Source organism: Gekko japonicus, unplaced genomic scaffold, assembly GCF_001447785.1.
Source record: "Gekko japonicus isolate JY-2015 unplaced genomic scaffold, Gekko_japonicus_V1.1 scaffold1358, whole genome shotgun sequence".
Taxonomy (NCBI): domain Eukaryota; kingdom Metazoa; phylum Chordata; class Lepidosauria; order Squamata; family Gekkonidae; genus Gekko; species Gekko japonicus.
This window is the reverse complement of record NW_015160880.1, coordinates 51,723-72,054: the sequence shown is the minus strand read 5'-3', so window position 1 is coordinate 72,054 and position 20,332 is coordinate 51,723. Positions and strand designations below refer to the sequence as shown.

Genomic DNA, 20,332 nt, shown 5'->3' with positions numbered 1-20,332 from the left:
ATTCAGGGGAGGAAAGGATTCAGAAGCCATTCCCACCCTCCCTCCCAGAAGCAGCTGCTACATTTGGGAAAGGGAGGGGGAAGAGTCTTAGGAGGACACCGTGGAACTTAATGCAACATATACTTCCGCCCAGACAGTGCAATCCCATGCAGATTTACTGCAGTCTACACACTGAAATCAATGAGCTCAGACTGGAGTATGTCAGTGAGTCAGTCAGATGATGCATTGCTCACAGGAGTAATTGCTCCCGTGAGGTCTCCCCTCTCCCCAAGTTGGTTACTGCTGAATCATCAAAACAGACTAACAGTTATGCACATAAACTAGTATAGGCATTGCATTCCTGAAAATCTCGACTCTCGTTTCTTTAAAAGATTGTATCTCTAGTCTTCATTGTGTACCTTTTAAAAAGCTATGCCCCCTTATTCCTCCTCCATGTTCCCTCCAGTCCTGCGCCTCCACACGTCCCAATTACATCCTCCTGTTTTACCTTGATCTTTCCTCCAACTGTTCTTCCCTGCCAGCAAACATAGAGTTTTTCAGAAGCTCATGGTGAGGGTTAATATTAAAAGGACTTAGGCTTTAATGCAAAATAGTCACACTTGCATAAATGCACTGCATTTGGACCACGGACTGACAGAAGTCCTGACTTTGACATTTCCTTCATACACTAACAAGAACCCTTTTTCTGGCACAGGGGAAATCTTCATAGGCATGGAGTGATGGAGGAGAAAGGCAAAAGAGGGGAGTTTCTATACCTATCCAAACGGTCTCCCTTCTTTTCTCACACCCTCTCCTGCATCTCTGACCACAGCTATAGCTTCGTGAACACTGAGATGCTGCGGCAGATGGTCGAGAATGCGGTGGCCCCCATCTTGGAGGAGCTGAAGCAGAGGACCCCAGTCTTGGGCACATGCCCCAGCTGCCAACGTTTGCAGAAGAAGATAATGGTACCCCAGACTCCCTTCCCTCCCCTGGCCCTAGCCCCAGAGGGGCTGTGGGCCAGCTAGTTGGCCCTGTCCCTCAGAGATGTGGGCTCAGATGATTTAATCTCAGCTGTGGGCATACTCATGCCAAGATGCCATAAACCCTTAAGAACAGGCTGATTTTACACTGTTGAGACACCGTATGGAGTGCACAGTTTGGGTCCAGGGGCCCTGTCCTGTGTCTGCAAGGTCTGGGATATGGGAGAAACTCGCTGAGCCTTAAAAACTCATTAAATGGTGTCTCGTGCGTCTTTTGGGCATCGTGCTTTGGAGGGTGGCTGTGAGCATCAAGTCTAACATTGTCAACTCCAGCCTGGGAAATTCCTGGCAATTTGGGGTACTGCCTAGGAACAGGGGAGTGTAGGGACTGATTTCATCTAGAATGTATGGCACTCCACACAGTCTTCCAGTTTGGTGTAGTGGTTAAGTGTGCAGACTCTAATCTGGGAGAACCGGGTTTGATTACCCACTCCTCCACTTGCAGCTGCTGATGTGACCTTGGGTCAGTCACAAGCTCTGGCTCAGCTGTTCCTGAAAGAGCAGTTTGTGTCAGAGTTCTCTCAGCCCCACCCACCTCACAGGGTGTCTCTTGTGGGGAGGGGAAGGGAAAGGAGTTTGTAAGCCTCTCTGAGACTCCAAGTGAAGGGCAGGGTATAAATCCAATCTCTTCTTCCTTCCAAAGCTCCCACTTTCTTCCAGTGGAACTGATCCCTGTTGTGGAGATCAGTTCTGATTCTGGGAGATCTCCCGGTCCCACCCAGATGTTGGTAACTCTAGACAGGCAAAGCTTGGAAACTTGTGGGCGTTTGCTGCACGCTCTTTGCTCCGGCTGCAGTGCACTTCCTTTGCACTTCCTTTGTGCATGGAAGTGGTGGCAGCTGAGGAAGCGAGCTGTGCGATGACTGGAACAAATGTGGAACGCAGGATCCAAGCCAATAAATCCTCAATATCCTCCTTCCTAGCAACACCATCTGTTTTTCTGTTAGGTAAAAGCTAAGAGGTCCTGCTAATTGCTTCCCCTGTATCCCGTTTTAAAGAGTTAAGCCTAATTTGTTAGCCAGCAGAGGAATTTAAAGCACAGCCTGGTCTATGCATGCAGGAGAGCAAGGGGGCAGAATCCTAACAAAGCAAAGTAGCTTCAAGGCGCAGGTGGGAAATTATCATTTTTTAAAATGGGTCTCTTTATCTTTAAAAAAGCAGAGAAGCCCCTGCAAGGAGAAAGCCAGCACTTGAGGGTAGAAGGTTCTAGCCCTGCATTCTCCCTGCTATTCTAGGTTTCCAGTTGCATGCAGCCTTTGGCTCGGCCATTCCAAAACACAATTCCTGCTTGTGAGCCTTCCCTCTCTGTTTTTTACCAATTGCTCCAAACACGGGAGGCAGGATCTGAAGCAGTCAGCCTTCGATGCACATACACGGGCAGAGGTTCTGAGTTCGAATGTTCATCTGACTCAGGAGGAAGCTTGGTGTGCTAAAGACAATCTGGAGTGGCCAAGGATCAATCCAGAGTGAGTACATCAGGACACGTCCGCTGAATTATCCCATCCCCTGCCCTGCAGTTTCCTAGGCCCCATTAGTCATGCAGGGCCCCCACCACTGGATTTGGACCTTTTGAAATCCTGCGTGCACCATAATGTTGCTTAGGACCCAATCAGATGAGAGGCAAAAGATCCCTGGGTTAGGATTTTCCATGTTTTTCTTAAACTAATTAGCAAGCCAAGGCAGCTGCTCTGAGGATTAGGGAAGGGTCATTAGGGAATAGAGTCCTCCCATGACTCTTTCAATTTAAATAGTGCTTTCTAAGTGGCAGTAAGATCTGTGAGAGGAAAGAGTCAGGCACAAGCACTTAGAACCTGTTTTTTTTCTCCAGACGACCTTTTCCATCATCATAGCAGCTTTGCCTAGCAGAAGCCTTGTTTTCCTTCCAAACGTGAAAGGCTGGTCCTCTCTCCATCCTAGAATCATAGAGTTGGAAGGGATCTCCAGGGTCATCTAGTCCAACCCCCAGCACAATGTAGGAAATTCACAACTACCTTCCCTCCACACCCCCAGTGACCCCCTGCTCCATGCCCAGAAGATGGTAGGGGAAAAAACCCTCTAGGATCCCTGGCCAGACTTGCCTGGAGAAAACTGCTTCCTGACCCCAAAGTGGCAACTGGCATTTCCCTGAGCATGTGAGAAAGGGCCAGGAGAACTGAGAACTAAGCACTGATGCAACCGTTGCCACCCTCCCTTCTCATTATGTGCCTGGTGTTTATCTGAGCTCCTTTGCAGGACTGCAGTACATAAGTGCAGCGTGCTGGATCAGAACAATGGGTCCAGCTCATCCAGCTTCCTGCTTCCAACAGTGGTTGGTCCGATGCCACCAGGAAACCCACAAGCAGGCCCCACTAGCAGAAGCTTTCAGCTACCGAATGCCCCAGAGTTTGACCATCAAAGGCATTCTGTCGCTAGAGGTCCTATTTGGCTTATTACGGCTAATGGCCAACAGTAGACCTATCCTATGTCAATCTGTCCGCCTCCCCTTTAAATCCATCTCCAAATGGGTGACCACTCTTCTAAATTTTAAAAGCCCCAAAGCTTTGCCTTATAGGGCCAGTGCCCCAACCCATTTACTCAATTAATCTGATTTAAAAAACAAAACAAAACTGTGGACTAAAAAGAGGACCTCGATGAGTCAGGCAGCTTTTTAATATTTTTATTATAATTCTTCATACAAGTACCTCTAAAAACTGCAGCCGGCAAGCGCCACCTTAGAAGAATCATCCCCTCTTGTATGAAAGGGAAAGGGGGAAAGCCTCTGTCTTCTAAGACAATGCCCACCTGTGACACATGGCCCCATCACTTGAAACAGAAGTATGCCTGTTCCTTTAGAACTGCCTGTTTCTTGTGTGCAAATTTAATCAACTGAAGCATCGATAATCAACTGAGATTTGTTTAATCAGGTGATGGCCCTCCACCCCGGTATCCCATCCTTACTATCCGGCCTGTGCTTTGATACTCTCCAAGAAACTGCACCTCTCGAAAGAACAGTCCTCACCAGCCCGCCCCTTCTACTATCCCCAGACTCTCAGGCACCCCTCTGCCCCAGGCTGCCGTCCCTTACCCTCCTTGGCAGCACCAAGGCTAGAGCTGCCAACCTCCAGTTGGGGCCTGGCGATCTCCTGGCTTTACAATTGATCTCCAGACAACAAGAGGTTGCCCCCCCCTGGAGAAAACGGCTGCATTGGAGGGTGGACTTTATGGCTTTGTGCCCTGCTGTGGGCCCTCCCCTTCCCAAATCCCCCCCTCCCCAGTCTCCACCCAGTTTCCCAACCTGGAGTCGGAAACCCTAAATAAGCCCCAGCTCCCTTTCTCTTCCCAGAGCAGCGGAAGCACCTAGGAATGCCAGCCTCCAGGTGGGACCTGGGGACCCCCCGGAAGTACAGCTCAGCTCCAGAATTCAGAGATCAAGTCCCCCGGAGAAAATGGCTGCTTTGGAGGGTGGACTCTAAGGCATTGTACCCCACTGGGGTCACTCCCTTCCCCAGGCTCCAGCCCCAAATCTTCCAGGAGTTCCCAAACCTGGGGTTGGCAAGCCCACCCTCCCCTCCCCTTCCCCAGGGGGGACCTGGCAACCTTAATTGACCGCCACAAAAATAAAAGTATAAAAAATCCGGGTACTTGCATTTTTCAATATGCAAGCCTTGCTGCTAACCCCACGTTAGCAGCAGTAGAAAAGAGCAAAAGAGTCCAGTAGCACCTGAAAGACTTAACACTATTTATGGCAGGGTGTGCGCTTTCGTGAGTCACTGCTCCCTTCTTCAGATAACTGTTCTGGCACTGCTACAGACAGACTAACACGGCTACCCATCGTGATCTGCCCACATCAGTAGGTACAGGCTGGGGCAGCACGGAGGGCCTAATCCAGAGGCAGGCAGGCAGTAAAAGCCCGGCAGCCTGATTCTTCCCTGCAAAGGAGCTTAGTGGGCAATTAAGAGGGGAGAAGCGATGGGAAGTGAAAGGGTTACAGTCCCCCCTCCCTACCCACTTCTCCACACCAGATCATGCTGCAAAGAAACAGGCTGTCATGCTCTAATTATACACACTGATGCCTGATGTTCAGTGAGGTTTGGGGGGGAGGGGGAGTTGGAGAAGGCAGTGAGACAAGTACAGAGACTCCTGACTTGCATTTCCCAGGTTCCAGGTCTGAGCATAGAGCAGAGAGAGGTGGTCCACTAAGGGCCCCGTTCATAGCATTACAAAGGCCTCACGCCCCTAAGTGTGGCCGCCCAGGGTTCTGGTTAGAGTTGCCAGCTCTGGGTTAGGAAACCTCTGGAGATTTTTTTTTGTGGTGGAGGGGAAGGATATTAGCAGGGTGCAATGCCAGACTCTATTCTCTGAAGCAGCCATTTTCTCCAGAGACACTCTGTCTTGTTGTCTGGAGATCAGTAGTAGAACCAGGAGATCTCCAGGTCTTGCCTGGAGGTTGGCAAGCCTAATTCTGGTTGTCAGTCAGGCATGCTCACGCTGGAAGTTCTGTGCTCAGAACTTAAAATTTCCAGGCATACACAGACCCAATTTGGATCAGGACCACAGTGTGCAAAGAGTAGGAGGTTGTGCCTCTTCACCTTGCACTGTTTTCCTGACCGGAAATGGCCCTGGCGAGCCACCGTCTGCCTTGACGAACCTGAACGGACAGGCCTCACACCTCAGTTTGCCCAACAAGGCAAGTAGTGACTCCCTGGCTGCCCTTTCAGGTTGACAGGACGGTGCACGGGTGAGGACTGAGCCTCGCCCCACCCTACCTGCTGCACTCCCGATCTGAATCAGGCCCCCATGCACCTGGGAATTCAGTCCTGAATTCAGAACTCCCAGACTCTGTCAGATCAGCGGAACCTGGAGTGGCCACGTGGAGGACATGAAGACTTTGTAACACGGGAATTGGCCCTAAGTCCCGGAATGCTTTGCCTAGCACCGGGGTCCCCAAGGGGGTGCTCATAGGCTCCATGGTGCCCGCCAACATCTTTCCTGGCGCCCACCAAGTGTTTTTAGAAATTGGGTGGGGCAACGTGGAGCTCTTGCTGAACAGGGCTTCTGATTGGCTGTCCATAGGAAGATAACATTTTTTTTCCAGTCGGAGTTGCCACCACAGCCAGCGATGACTTTAGTCTCTCTCACTCCCCTTTCCCTGTGTATTTTTAAATGACCCCTCTTCTCCCCCGCACTTGGGCTTCCTACATTTGCGCCGCTCCGCCTCCTGCAGCCGCCATTTTGTCTCTGCGCCAACTACCCCGTTTCAACATTCCAAAGGTGCCCACAGCCTCAGAAAGGCTGAGGACCCCGGGCCTAGCAGAAGTCCTGTTTTCTGCAAACTGCTACGGTAGGGAAGGGGAAAGTGCCTCAAGGGGGCACAGTAGAACAGTAGAAGGGAAGCGAAACTTGGTGCAGTTGAGGGCTGAGGCGGTGCCGGGGAGGGGAGGAGCAGAGCAGCCGGAAAAGTGAGCGTTAGGGTCCCTTAACGGGGTCAGCCTAGGGCTGCAGACAAATCCATGAAATCTGCCATGAAACGCATTGGGTGACCTTGAGCCAGTCACTCTCTCTCAGCTTAGCCTACCTCACAGGGGACACTGTGTGGATAAAATGGAGGAGGCGAGAGCCATCTAGGCCCGCCTGAGTTCCTTGATGAGTGGGCTAGGAAGGGACTATGGGAGAACCACTTTCTGTCAGTTGAGATTCAGGGTGGCAGGCTGTCGGCCTAGACGAAGGAGTTGCCTTCTTTCCCCCCTACCCCTTTCTCTCTGGCAGGGACAAGGCCTCCGGCCTGGATCACCTCCTCAGAAAGCTGGGCTCCCTCCGTTCACAACTGTCCCTGGTCTCCCAGGAGGGAGCGCCCCAACCGGAAGTCATCTCCATGGCAGCTGCTGCCGGGGCCCTCATGAAGAAGAATTCCTGCCCTGCGGAGTTAAATCGTGACCCCCAATAATGAATGAGAGTAATAATAATAATAATACTAATAAACATTAATGAACCTGAGTGACCGGCTGTTTGTCCTAGTCCTTTGGCAAGCTGTGACTCCAGGGGGAGACTTTCCTCAGAGGCTTGGCTCTGCTCGCTCCGGGGCCGTTTCAACTTCCTAGTCCTCCCCTGCGAGCCCCTCACCCTCCCCAAAAGCAGCCGGAGCCCACACATTAAGATCTTCGTGTTTGGGAGCCACCCCCCGTCCTGCCCAGCACAAATGTACTGTGGAAATTTGAGAAGCAGAGGACACCAACTAAGTTTTGCTACGAACTTCCATTCCCATTAGACAAGGGGGTGGTAAAGCAAGCCTTTGCACATACAGGAAACTAAAATTTGGGAGTCTGGGCACATATTTGGAGGCGGGTCCCAATCTCAGACACCTAGAATCCTTGAATGCCCACCCTGCACACGAACCTGTTTTCTAGGGAGTCAGATCATTGACCTATCAAAGCCAGTCTTGGCCAGTCTGGCTGACACAGTCTTGTCCACTCTCTAAGCTCCCGGACAGAGGTCTTTCCTGTAACCTGATCATTTAACGGGAGACGCCGGGGATTGAACCTGGGACCTATGCTCTACCACTGAGCCACGGCTCCCACTTTGTTTAGCAGCTTTAACCTGCACTTGGCCTTTGCCATCAAAGACCAAGTCAGTTATAATACGGGGGGGAAGCTCTCATTTTCTCTTTCCATCCTTCACCAAGGTCTCTTTCCCTATTAATCCATATGCAATTTTCCATTTCCCAGTTCAGTAGTTTGGGCTGAGCCCTTGAATCGAAAATGAGACCTTTGGCTTCACTTAAAGCTTCATTCTAATAACAGAACTGGGTGAGGGAGGCAATTACCGGAGTTTTTTTGGGTTTGCCATGCAACACATAAGCGAGAGGAAGCCGGCGTATTCCGTTCCACGTATCTTTCCTAGAAGCAGAGAATTTAAACATGGCAACTCTGCTTCCTCGTGGCCCATGAACGTGCTTCGCATCCCCCCCCCCCGCACTCTTCTCCTCCAGCTGACAAAAGTCACGCGTGCTTGCTTTTTATAAGCTCTCCCACCTGGTGGTTTTATTCGCATCAGTAATGGTAGCAAACCAAAACAGAGGAAAAACCAACCTTGTAGCAAGCCCATTCTCCTCCCCCCCACAAAGGCATTCCATACTCTACAAAACTATTCGGTAACTTAAGATGGCTTTCCACTGCGTGACAGTATTGGGGTGGGGTGGGGGCCTGTTACTCCAGCAACAGAGAGGGAGAGGTGATAAGGAAATAGCATCCCCCACCCGCCCCTCAAACATCATCCTATCTGCAAGGCTTCAGACAGACCGTGGGAGCCATCTGGACAGAATCCTTCAAAAGTGAAGAGTGGAAAAAGGGACGCAGCCCAGCTGCTGGGGACTCGGGTTGGCGGGGTGTGAAAAGAAGAATTTCTTCAGTGCTGAGGACACTCCGTCAAAACACCACGCTGGAAACCCAGGGGAAGCCAGGTTCCCAAGTGCCAAACTCTCTTCTGTTATCATCCAAGCCCATTTACGTGCGCCCCACAAGAACCTAGGAGATCTGGTTGTCGGTTCCATGCATCAAACCTCAACTACCCTAGAAACATGAAGGCGCATCGGAGTGTCGTTTGCCCAAGGGTCTGGGGTATCCAGATAGGGTCCAGCTCCTCCCCGCAAAGGTAAGAGTAGCAGAATATTCTGCCTCAGTCATGTCCTTGTAGGAAACCTCAGGCCTGGCCTTTGCATGTTCCTCCCCTCCCCTCCGGATGTCCCTGCAGATCAGAGAATAGACAAGGACACTCCAGGTGTGTTCTGATGGCCCTGCTGAGCATCCCCCTGGCATTTATTCAGTCACTTGCCGCTGCTGCCAGGGGAGCTTTTGTCCAGTTGGAACAAGGCCAACACGTCGAGCAAAGCTTGCTGTATGTGGGATCCAAACCGGTGTGCATCCTGTAGAAGAAAAGCAGGGGAAGCAAAGAGGTCTAGAAACTGGCACTGCAGAAGGTGGAATATTTCAAAGCCGTTCTCTTTCAAATTAAAGAGCACAATGGTGTCTTGCTCCGGATATCAGGTGATGATCCTGAACCATCTGGGCTGAATTTCCTCCTATGCGGGGAAAGGAGGGGGGCGGTGTATGGGCTCCCAGGAGTCAGTCTCTAGACACCTTGTTGCAGAGTTGGTTCCACATATTGTGCTACCCCAAGCAACGGGTGGGTCCGGGAGGCAGTGGCTGCCATATCCCACAGGCCCCATCCTTCCCTCTTGCACCTGTGGCAAAGGTGGTAGGATCGAACTCATGGTGTTTGCCACCCCAGGAACCTGACGGTTGATGGGGGGCATAAAGCTCCTTAAAAGCCATAAATAAAATCTTAAATCCTTTCAGATGACTTCAGTAAGCAAAAAAAAAAAAAAAAAGACTTCCCAGTCACTAGCCAATCTGGCCTGCGGGAGAAATCTTTCCTGACCCTGAACACTTTCCGGAATATAAAATAATGGCTTGTGGAAGTATGGATACGTATTTAGACCCTGATTCCTACCCAGATCTCAGGAAGTCCTTATCCACATTCCTCCCTCATCCCACAGAATCCAGGAATTTGTGGTTCTCACTCACCGTCTCTTTGCTGGAGAATTTGCAGGACACATGGAAGTTAATGAGATCTTCGCCAAGGACGATGTATGATACTCCGTATCCGTTATCATCCACCTACCCAGTGGTGGAGAAAGAGCAACAGGAGACAGAAAGTTCCACCCTCCACCATAGGTAACCACTCCTAGGGAACCTGAAAGAGTCCTGGCTTTCAGGCTACTCAGTTACTAGGCCTCTAGTCTCCCTCCCCCAGAGAATCCAGGAGTCCTCGCTCTGCTCACCGGCCCAAATCCACCTCCACACGAAACGTAGTCTGGATGGTTCTTGGGATCAAACAGCTCCAGTTGCTGGATGGGGGTCTGGCTTGTGGAGAGGCGCCATGGCTCAGAAAGCACCTGATGGAGGGGAGGAAGGCATCAGGAACCTCTGTCAGTGCTCCCCTCCACTCCCTCCGTATATGCTACTGTCTACAGAAATGTTAGTGTGAGCTAGCTCACAGTTGTTTAGCCTCCAGCTCACACATTAGGGTTGCCAACAATGCTCCCTCTAAGCTGCGGGTTCTTGTGAGCAAAAAGTCTACTTTGTGAGCTGCTGGCATTAAAGTTGTGAGTGAGCGATTTGGCTACTGCATAAATTAGTTCTGGAGCCATCCTTTCTGAGCTAAAACAAAAATGCAGGAGCCGGAGGCTAAAAAACTGTGATCTAGCTCACACTAACTCAGCTTAGAGGGAACACGTCCCCAACCCTCTCTGTGGATGGCCTGGGTTTGCTTCTTTCATGACTAGCAAAGGGGCCAACCACTTTATTGTGAGATAGAGGGATACTTAAAGATCCCTGGAAGATGGAGCCCATGCAGTAAGGTAATTTAACAAGAGAAAACGAAGGGAGAGAGGAGATACTAGTCAACACAGCTTTGGTGAACAAAACTTCACATTTTGCCTTGTTGGAGGAAACATACATGAGATGGCATTCTGTGTCCTGGCTGGCTCAAAATACAAAAAAAATACTAGAATACTAAACGATATTTGTAATTAAAGTGAATATTTTATCTAAACAATTTGTGTGAAAGTCTCTTGTTGATGTACAACATAATAAACAATCTGTGAATATACTGAAACAACTCTGAATATAATGAAAAACCTCCCAAAGATGTCACTGTTCAGAAACTCATAAATACAGAAATATGTCCATTTGGAGCACTGTGCAGATGTATATGCCAATTACAATGAGTCCAAGAATAATCAAAATATTTAAGATTAGAGAATAGCCACAATTTGGCAACCAATCCGGTCCAACAGAGAGGATATCACATCCAATTAGTTGATCCGACAGCAAGCATCTAGATTTCCACCCATTTCACCATGGAGATTTCTTCAAAGCTGGTGTGTTCAAAGTCATATTCAAATAAATATTCTCAAATTGTTCTATTCTGGAACCCATAATGATAATAACACTTCAGGGAATCACCAATCCAAGTCGTATCTCAATAGAACCACAGCCTTCAACTTTCAAATGTTGGCAAAGGGGACTGGAAGCAAAGATGAAGTGAAATGGGCAGAAATCTATCTTGATTGACCTTGGACTCATTGTAATTGGCATATATATCTGCATAATGCTACAAATGAACATATTTCTATACATTTGTGAGTTTCTGGACAGTGACATCTTTTGGAGGTTTTTGATTATATTGAGAGTTGTTGCAGTATATTGGCAGGTTGTTTATCATGTTGTATATCAACAAGAGACTTTCACACAAATTGTTTATACAAACTTTTCCCTTTAATTATAAATGTTACTTAGTATTCTATCATGGTAGTTTTTTTGTTTCTGCTTATCCTTAATACCGTGGTTCCAAATTTGTTTGCATGGCTCAAAACACAGCCAGGGAACAGAGGAGTCTGTGCTTTCTCTGCCTCAAGGAGGTCTGCCCGCTGTTTCAGTAGCCTTGTACTTGCATATGTATACCCACCCCGTACTGGTGCCAAACAAACCCCCTGCCCAACAGGACGTACCTCATGCAGGAAGGGGGAGTCCAGGCAAAGATATTTGGAGACAACATAGAGGCAGAAGAGATGGCGATCAATGCCCTCGCCCGTCATGGCCTGCCTGTAAAGATTCTGGTGTTTTTCCGCTGCCACACGGAACAGACGGAGCCTTGTACCAATCTGGGATGAGAGATGGGTGAAGATTTGACTGACCATTAGGACATTCTCGGTTTTACTTGACATTTATTTATTTAGATTCTTTTAAACTGCTTTCCCTGCGAATGGACTCAGGGCGGTAAACCACATTTTAAATAAACACATACCAATTAATTAAAAAACAATGAAACAGTTAATCAGATTACAAGATTTCAGATCAAGATTTCTAGAAGCACTCAGGGCATTTTTATTTTATTTTTTTAAAAAAAAGAGATGCCAGAATTCTCAAGAGGGAAATGAAGTTTCAACCTGTATACTGAAAACTCATGAGCTCTTAAACAATTTTAAAAGAGTTTTGTCAAAGAGGTTCTGGAACTCTGCTCCAGCACGTTCCCCCAGAAAAAAAAGCCCTGCATATGCTTACCCCATAGGGGAAGGAAAAGAGAGGAGAGACACACTGTAGGGTTGCCAGGTTCCTCTTGAAAACCGGCAGGGGGTGAGGGGAAAGGGTCGCCAGATCCAGGTTGGGAAACCCCTGGAGATTTGGGGATGGGGCCTGGGGAGGGAAGGGACCTCAGCGGGGTACGATGCCACAGAGTCCCCCCTCTAAAGCAGCCATTTTATCCAGGGGAACTGATCTCTGTTGTCTGGGGATGAGTTGTAATTCCAAGGATGAGAATTGGGCAAAGTGGAGCACAAACCTTGGGAGTGTTCTCACGAGCCCCTTCTGTGTTTGAAAATGCTTCTCTGGCTCTGTGTAACTTAGGGTTGCCAGGTCCACTCTGGCCACGGGCAGGGGATGGGGGTGGGTGGGTTGCCCGATCCAGATTGGGAAGCTCCTGGAGATTTGGGGATGGGGCCTGGGGAGCACAGGGACCCCAGTAGGGTACAATGCCACAGAGTCCACCCTTCAAAGCAGCCATTTTCTCCAGGGGAACTGAAGCCTGTAGTCTGGAGGTGAGCTGTAATTCCAGGGGATCCCCAGGTCCCACTTGGAGGCTGGCATCCCTAGCCAAATCAAGAATTTGGGATTGTTTGAATATGATGTAATCCCCGTGAATGTTTTTTGAATATTGAGGTATGATGGTGGTATTTTAGTCCAAACTGCTTCAGAATGTATATGGTTATATAGGCTTTTTGTTTATGGTGGCTGGGTTATATTGCTTATATTTACTGGTTGCTTGACTTTAATCAATTGTTGTGTCCTGCTTTCTTGAGTCAAATTGTTTATGTTAATTAAAAATTAATCAAATATATTAAAAAAAAAAGAATTTGGGATTCCTGTAGATCAAACTCTACTCCTGATTCCAGGGCTTTCTTTTGCAACCTCACTCAGATTCTGGGACTCACATTCTGGGTGGGATCCACCATGGCCCTGACAAAGTTGCAGGACTCAATGGTGCAGGAACGGACTGTTTCTGTGCGGCCCTCCCGAAAAAGACGTGTCATGGATGCTTCATAAGTGAGGCAGAACTTCTTCTTGTCCTGGAAGAGCAGGAGGAAGAAATGCTGGTTAGGGACAGAAGAACCACAGCTGATAACTAAATCAAGGTTGCCCCCTGACCAGGGACGGGGCAACTTTTTATACAGTCATTCCATCCCTATCTGAATTGTAAGACATATATGGCAGGAGCAAACATAATAATTCTCCCATGCAGTCTTAGAACTGTGAGACCAAGCCCACCCATCCGTAAAATGGTGAGACTACACACACCCATTCATAGAATCATAAGAACGTAAGAAGAGCCCTGCTGGATCAGACCAGTGGTCTATCTAGCCCAGCATCCTGTCTCACACAGTGGCCAACCAGTTCCTCTGGACAGCCAACAACAAGGCATAGAGGTTGAGGCCTTCCCCTGATATTGCCTCCTGGCTCTGGGATTCACGGGTTCAGTGCCTCTGAATGTGAAGGTCACCATGGCTAGTAGCCCTTGATAGACTTATCCTCCATGAATTGATCCAATTCACTTTTAAAGCTGCTTTTTTCTGTGGCCATTACTTTATTTATTTATTTATTTATTTATTTTGGGATTTATATCCGCCCTACCCATACGGCCCAGGGCGGCAAACAAGCGGCAGCGCCGGGAATAAAACATAGGTTACATTAAAACTATATCTTTTGGCAGCAAAATCCACATTTTAATCACTCTCTGTGTAAAGTAGTATTTCTGTGAGCTTTTATACAATTTAGACCAAAAGAATAGAACAGGTGCCTTGCTAACAGAAGCTTTCAAAGAACAAATACTTCCAGTTCACTCCTACTGCAAAAAACCTTCCCGGAATTACTGGCCAATCTAGCCCGGATGAAGAGCCTTTCCAAATTCCACTTGTGGCTATTGGTTGTGATGCTTTCAGGACCACCTAAGTCACTGATGATCATGGGACTGTGCTCATCTGCCTGCCCATCAACAATTTCTTTCCTTGCCTCAAGCATCATACCCGAAAATGAGCCAGTTGTAGGGCAAGTTGAATGAAGCCATCTGGACTGCAACGACATTTCTTGATCAGGCCTTTGCCAAACTCTTTGAAGGGGAAGATGTAGAAATCAACATCCTTGGCCAGAGCCTGAGCCACAGACAAGGACCGCAGGATCACCTGTTGGCACTGTGGGCAAAGGGGAGCAGATGGCAATTAAAGGCACACAGCTGAAAACAGGAAACTACTATATAAACTCCTGCTTAGCCACAACCCTCCTTGGCTGCTCAGGAGCCAATCACACACTGAGGCTGAGTGTCTGCTGTGATTCTGCAAGAATGTAGGAAGAAGCACAGAATATATTTTGGGAACATGCCAGCTTCTTGAGAGTATTTATTTCTCTCTCTTAAAAAAAAAAAGTTTCTAGCACTCATGGAAGTGAAAATATTCTTGAAATTACATAGACAATGCCTGATAAATCTCAAAAGCCAAAAGGTGGCCAGATGAGATTTCCAGCGTGTTGATCAGAGGGCATCAGCACTTCTCCACAGGATTAGCAAAACCAGAATAAACTATGCGCTAAAAAAAGAGGGGGTGATACAATACAAAACCATTTATTGCATAGAGCCAAAGGCCGTTACAATCAATCACAAAGAAGATAAAACAGAAATGATATATCATATCATTATTTTCAAATGCCCAGGGCCCCAATTTGGATAGGGGACCACAGCATGGAGGAAGCATGGGCTTCAGTCTCCCCACCATGCCGTTTCCACAACCAGAAATAGCAAGTCTACGCTAGACCAGTAATGAAAAAATAATATCAGCTCCTCCATTACTCACTCTAGCCCCTCCCACATTGCCCCTCTCCAAATGCACCTGGCCCACCTATATAAACCAGCTTTCTTTCCCTGGCCGTGCCCTTTCTTCCCTGCCACTGCCTCCAAAGCCAGACATCCCCAAGCTGACACCTATCCTGACTCACACGGTCCCAATACTTCTGTGTCCATCTTAATCCCAAACTCACCTCTGGTGGGATCTCCCATTGCAGTTTTTGGGGTGGCGGAATGCCTGGTTCGATGTTGCCTTTGCAGTTCCCATCGGCATCATAGCCCAGCTGGAATGAATCTGTGGCAAGGGTGTACTGGGAAGGAAGCAAGTTCAGAAGAGAGATAGCTGAGCTAAGGGTCCAGCTACACACGGTTGACGATTTCTTCCATTTTTATTTCTATAGATCTTCTGTCACGTAAATTTAGCTGCCAGGACGGCTTTATCAAAGAGAGAGAGTGGGGGGAACTTCAGTCCTTCGCTTCCCCGATACTTTCTCATTGGAAAAGGCCACCCACCTCAAATTGGTTTTGCCTCAATGGGGGAAACTTGGTACTGATATTTTTCCCCCCAGCAAGTGAGAGAAGCAGCTCAGGAGTGGCTTTTTCCAGCAAGAAAGGAGCAGGAGATGGAAGATTTAAAGTTTTTCTCTCTCCTCCTCCTGGATAAAAGCAATCCTGGAAGCTAAAGCCCCTACTTGGGAATTCATTCCCAGGGTCCCTTTCCCCAATACAAAGCCCCACTCCCTTTCCCTGGACCCCACTGCAACCTTACCCCAAATGGAATGCTGTATTTATTACATTTATATCCTGCCTTCACAAAATTTAAGGTGGCATCCGAAGGAATCCCAAGTGGCTTCCCATCTGGGAAACTGATCAGATCCAGACCTGCTACATTTCAGAAAGACCATACCTCCCAGAGGTGTCCAACAACAGGCGCATCGGCCCAGGAGTGTTCGGCATTCAAGCCAGACTTCCCATTGCGGTAAACTATCAGCGTGAAAGATTTGTCAAACCACCTGTTGGGAAAGAACCTGGAGATGTGATTCTTGACATTCCTGGTGACATTCCTGGTGAGATCCCCAAACATCACCAGGGCTTGCTTCTTGTACCCCACCTGAGCCTTGGGTGTGCAGGCCAGAAATCTAATAATCAACAATAAAAAATAAAATAAATGCACAGGCTGTTTTCAGAGCTTAATTTGCAGGCACACAGCCCATGGACTGCAAAGGTGCATGAACACGATGAGACTGTTTCCTCCAGCACCTCCAGTCATGGAATTGGATACTGCCCCCTGCAACATCGCTAGGACCGTTTCCTGTTTCCTAAAGAGAGGAACGCCTGGAAGACGCAGCAGGGCATGACGCCCTTGGGCAGGCCCATAGCCAGGATTTTGTGGATTGTGGGGCAAATTTTTTTCTGGTGGGGCTGAAGAACTCAGTGCAGAAAGAAAAGCCATTTAGCCAATAGAAAGCTGTTACCAAGATAGATCTCTAAATTGCAAGCTGCCAACCATTTTAGATGACAGTTCTCAGCTGCTACAAGTTAATCACTTCTGCCAGCCTAAGTAACAATTCTAATAATAAGCCAGCAGTTGGGGGTAATGGCTTCTGTGATCAAAAAAGCTAACACTTAGGCAGAAAAACTCCCTTAAAAGAGACCAGCTTCTTGACACAGAGTTAGAAGGGATCCTAGAGGTCACCTACTCCAACCCCCTTGCTCAGTGCAGGAGTTAGTCACTACAGTCCCCCACTCTGCTTAAAGGAGCACATGCCATTAAAAATGTTTTTAAATTATTGAAAAAAGGGTTCAGAGGAGAAATTCTTGTGGGGCTGTGCCTTTAAGAAAGGGGTCGGAGCCCCCCAAAACCCCACCGTGGCTACAGGCTTGCCCTCAGGTCTGCTTCTTCCACTGCCACCTGGCACTTCTCCCATTGGGAAATGGGAGACCCACCCACCTTTGCCCGTCAGGCATGACCTCTTGCCAGGCTGTGGGACTGGGCAGGTGAATGGCCATGCCAGCCCGACCCACAAATGGAAAAGTTTGAAGCTTGTTCTCATGAAGAACATGCAATGCCATCCAGATTGTCCCAGCAGCAGCACTCACCTGTCACAGCAGTGCCCGTGTAGCAGGGACTTGGCATAGGCGTCCAGCGCCTGACCTGGATTGGGCCCCTGCAGCCCTTGGTCGCTGGTGTCCAGGGTGACAAAGAAGGCAGCTTTCTCCACCACATTCAGAGACTGCTGGTTCTTCCCTGACTGGAAGTAGGTTTGGCGGACTTGGGCCCAGGGGTCTCTGCAAAGAGCAAGGCAGTTAGCGAGGGGGTCAGAATGCTGGACCGCCTGGGGAGGCCTGGGGAGGCTCAGGAAACTTGGGAGACCAGGTCCATGCTCAGCCATGCTGGGAGTCATTGATCTCAGAAAATTCTTAGGATAAAAGAGCATGACCGTAATCAACATACCGCGCTCTGAGCTCTTTGGAGAGAATACCCGGCCATCTGTAGAGAAGCCTAGCTGTCATAAAGACTGGGCGAGGATGTGGAATAGAGTTGCCAGCCCTCCGGTCTGGGCGGGGTTCTCCCACTTTGGGGGGCTCTGGTTTGCCTTTTAAATCTCTGCAGGAGGGGAGGGAGAGGGGTGGCAGTGGGTGGCCACCAGTGTTCCCTCTAAGCTGAGTTAGTGTGAGATAGCTCATATTTTTTTTACCCTCCAGCTCACACATTTTTGTCTGAGCTCAAGAAGGAGGGCTCCAGAGCAAACTAATTAGGGCATCCCCCCCCACCCACCCTCAGAACACCCCCCCAAAAAACACTCCTCGTCGGAAGGACGAGGGGACCTGGGCAACCCTAATGTGGAAACCAGTGACGAAGGGAACTGAAAGGATGGGGACAGGGGTGGTCTCACCTCTCTGCAGCAGTCATGACTGGCAGCTTCTCCTCGCCGGGCAGAGGTGGCGTCACGTTGTCCAGAATCGACTGAAACTGGGCCTGAAGCTCACGAGGTTGCAGCAGCCTCCCGTTGTGGTACAGCCAGACCCGAAACAAGCGCCCGGCGTGGTACACTGCAATGTGCTGGCTGTCTCGCAAATGCTGTATTCGGTCTATGGGGGCGTGGAGGAAGGAGAGAGGGTGGGTCTGGAGGCCAGTGGTTTGCAGCGGAGCACCAGTTTTGCAGGAGCTTTCAAGTTCAGTCCCTTAGCATTTGTGGTTAAAAAGGATCCCCAGTCTCCGGATGCGACAGACCCCTACCCAAGACCAGATTTACATGGGCAGGAGAATGAGAAGGCAACGGGATAGCGGAATGCTAAGGTGGCAAAATGAATGGCACCCACTTCAGATTGCAGGAGGAGGCGTCCAGCTTTGGATATCCCTTTGCATATTTTTTTTAAACCACACAAATAGCAAAGTACCACAGTTCCCAACTCTGGGTTGGGATTTGGGAGTGGAACCTAGGGTGGGTGGAGTTTGGGGAAGGGAGGGAGCTTAGCAGGGATGTGATCAGTGTTCCCTCTAAGCTGAGTTCGTGTGAGCTAGCTCACCGTTTTTTAGCCTCCAGCTCACAGATTTTTGTCTCAGCTCAGGAAGGATGGGGCTCCAGAGCAAACTGATTCATGCAGCAGCCGAATCGCTCGCTCACAGCTTTAATGCCAGTAGCTCACCAAGTAGAATTTTTGCTCACAAGACTCCGCAGCTTAGAGGGAACATTGGATGTGATACCATAGAGTCCACCCTCCGAAGCCATATCCACGGGAAATTATCTATGTAGCCTGGAGAGCAACTGTAATTCCAGAACGGAGAGACTAATTTTTGCTCCCTGTCGGTGCTGTACAGGGAATTCTTAACGCAATGATATAACAATTGAAGGGGCAGCAGTAAGATGTCACAATACACAAAGATTGCTGCAATAGTGCATACAATACAAATAATTATAAACAATAGTTAGACTCTGATAGCAATAAACTTCATGTTGTTTTAATCTTGGTCTTTCAATAACAGGACGCCATCGGACAATGAGTGATGACGTCAGGGAGAACAGAGGATGAACTTCCCGAGCTACCGTTCGTTTCGATGTCTCTTTTTCAAACAACGGTTTCAGTTCTGCATCCGTGCATAGCAAAATCTAACAGTGGACTCTCTGGAGTTCATTAATTCTTCAAGAGCTCTTAACAAACAAGTATAATTCTAAGTCGGATGGTCAAGTCTTCCATGAAGTTTATTGCTATCAGAGTCTAACTATTGTTTATAATTATTTGTATTGTATGCACTATTGCAGCAATCTTTGTGTACAGGGAATTCTTAACACCAAGGATTACTTCCACACATTTGACGATTTTGGGACCGCCTCTCCTGAGATACCCCCTGAAGAGTACTACACTCCGCTAATAATAACTTACTTGTGGTCCCCGGCCCAAGAGACATCCGGTTGTCCTTAACCAGGGCCAGGGCTTTTAGTGCCCTGGCCCCAACCTGGTGGGACTCTCTGCCAAGTAACATCCAGGCCGTGCAGGACTTGATGCAGTTCCACAGGGCCTGTAAGGCAGAGGTGTTCCGCCGGGCTTTTATTTGAGGACAGCGACGGCGTCCATCTGGCTGGCACTCTTACCGCCCCGCCCCCCCGCTAGGTGGTAGTTTAATTGGCAGTCTGACTGCCATCTGATTAAATTGATACTGAAACGCCATTGCAATTTTAATGTTTTAATTAGTGTGATATAGTTGTCTTTATTGTTGCACACCACCCTGAGCCCTGTTTACAGGGAATTGGACGGCATAAAAAATGAATGTAATAAATAAAATAAACACGTGCTCCTCTGTCCGCAGTCTGCGCTCTGTCAGCTCCTTCTCTAGCATCTCTGCACCCAAGCCTAAAACCCTGGAGACCAGCCATTGCAGGCTTTATACTGGCAGAAATACCAGCCTCCGATTTTTTATTACCAAGGGCATAGCCAGGGCTTTTTATGTAGAAAAAGCCCACAGGAACTCATTAGCATAACTGGCCACACCCAACAGCAGAAACTCATTAGCATATTAGGCCACATCCCTGACAGCACAGGTTATTAGCATATGAGGCCACACACCCCATGTTACCAGAAGTGTGCTCATCCAGCCACACCCACCTTTTGCTTCTTATTCTGTTTACCTTGTTTGTTGTTAAAACCCAGGGCTTTTTTTGGAGCAGGAACTCCTTTGCATGTTAGGCCACACACCCCTACTGTAGCCAATCCTAATGAGTTTGTGCTATTGGGTGTGGCCTATTATGCTAATGAGTTCCTGCTGGGCGTGGCCAACTCGGGAGCCAGCCGGAACTCTGTTCCTGTGCCTTCCTGCCCAAAAATAGCCCTGGGCATAGCTATAGCAATGCTATCCTGTCTCGCCAGGGATCAAGGTGGGGCTTTTC

At 48.7% G+C, this 20,332-nt stretch overlaps 2 protein-coding genes across 2 annotated transcripts in view; one reads left to right on the top strand and one right to left on the bottom strand.

Moving 5' to 3' along the window:
* Window positions 1-6,972, top strand: part of TSKS (testis-specific serine kinase substrate) — a 29,235-nt gene extending 22,263 nt beyond the window's left edge. Inside the window, exons 7-10 of the mRNA XM_015422988.1 lie at window positions 812-947; window positions 2,364-2,488; window positions 4,853-4,855; window positions 6,768-6,972. Of these exons, the coding sequence (XP_015278474.1) occupies window positions 812-947; window positions 2,364-2,488; window positions 4,853-4,855; window positions 6,768-6,945 (442 nt within the window). The 3' untranslated portion in view covers window positions 6,946-6,972. The remainder of the gene's footprint in view (window positions 1-811; window positions 948-2,363; window positions 2,489-4,852; window positions 4,856-6,767) is intronic.
* Window positions 6,973-8,007: 1,035 nt separating this feature from the next.
* The window catches only part of CPT1C (carnitine palmitoyltransferase 1C), a 44,950-nt gene continuing 32,625 nt past the window's right edge, over window positions 8,008-20,332 (bottom strand). The window contains exons 10-19 of the mRNA XM_015423034.1: window positions 17,843-18,038; window positions 17,046-17,234; window positions 15,853-15,958; window positions 15,140-15,256; window positions 14,137-14,301; window positions 13,048-13,182; window positions 11,569-11,721; window positions 9,838-9,951; window positions 9,581-9,673; window positions 8,008-8,919 (exon numbers count right to left, since the gene is read on the bottom strand). Coding sequence (XP_015278520.1) covers window positions 8,821-8,919; window positions 9,581-9,673; window positions 9,838-9,951; window positions 11,569-11,721; window positions 13,048-13,182; window positions 14,137-14,301; window positions 15,140-15,256; window positions 15,853-15,958; window positions 17,046-17,234; window positions 17,843-18,038 — 1,367 coding nt within the window. The 3' untranslated portion in view covers window positions 8,008-8,820. The remainder of the gene's footprint in view (window positions 8,920-9,580; window positions 9,674-9,837; window positions 9,952-11,568; window positions 11,722-13,047; window positions 13,183-14,136; window positions 14,302-15,139; window positions 15,257-15,852; window positions 15,959-17,045; window positions 17,235-17,842; window positions 18,039-20,332) is intronic.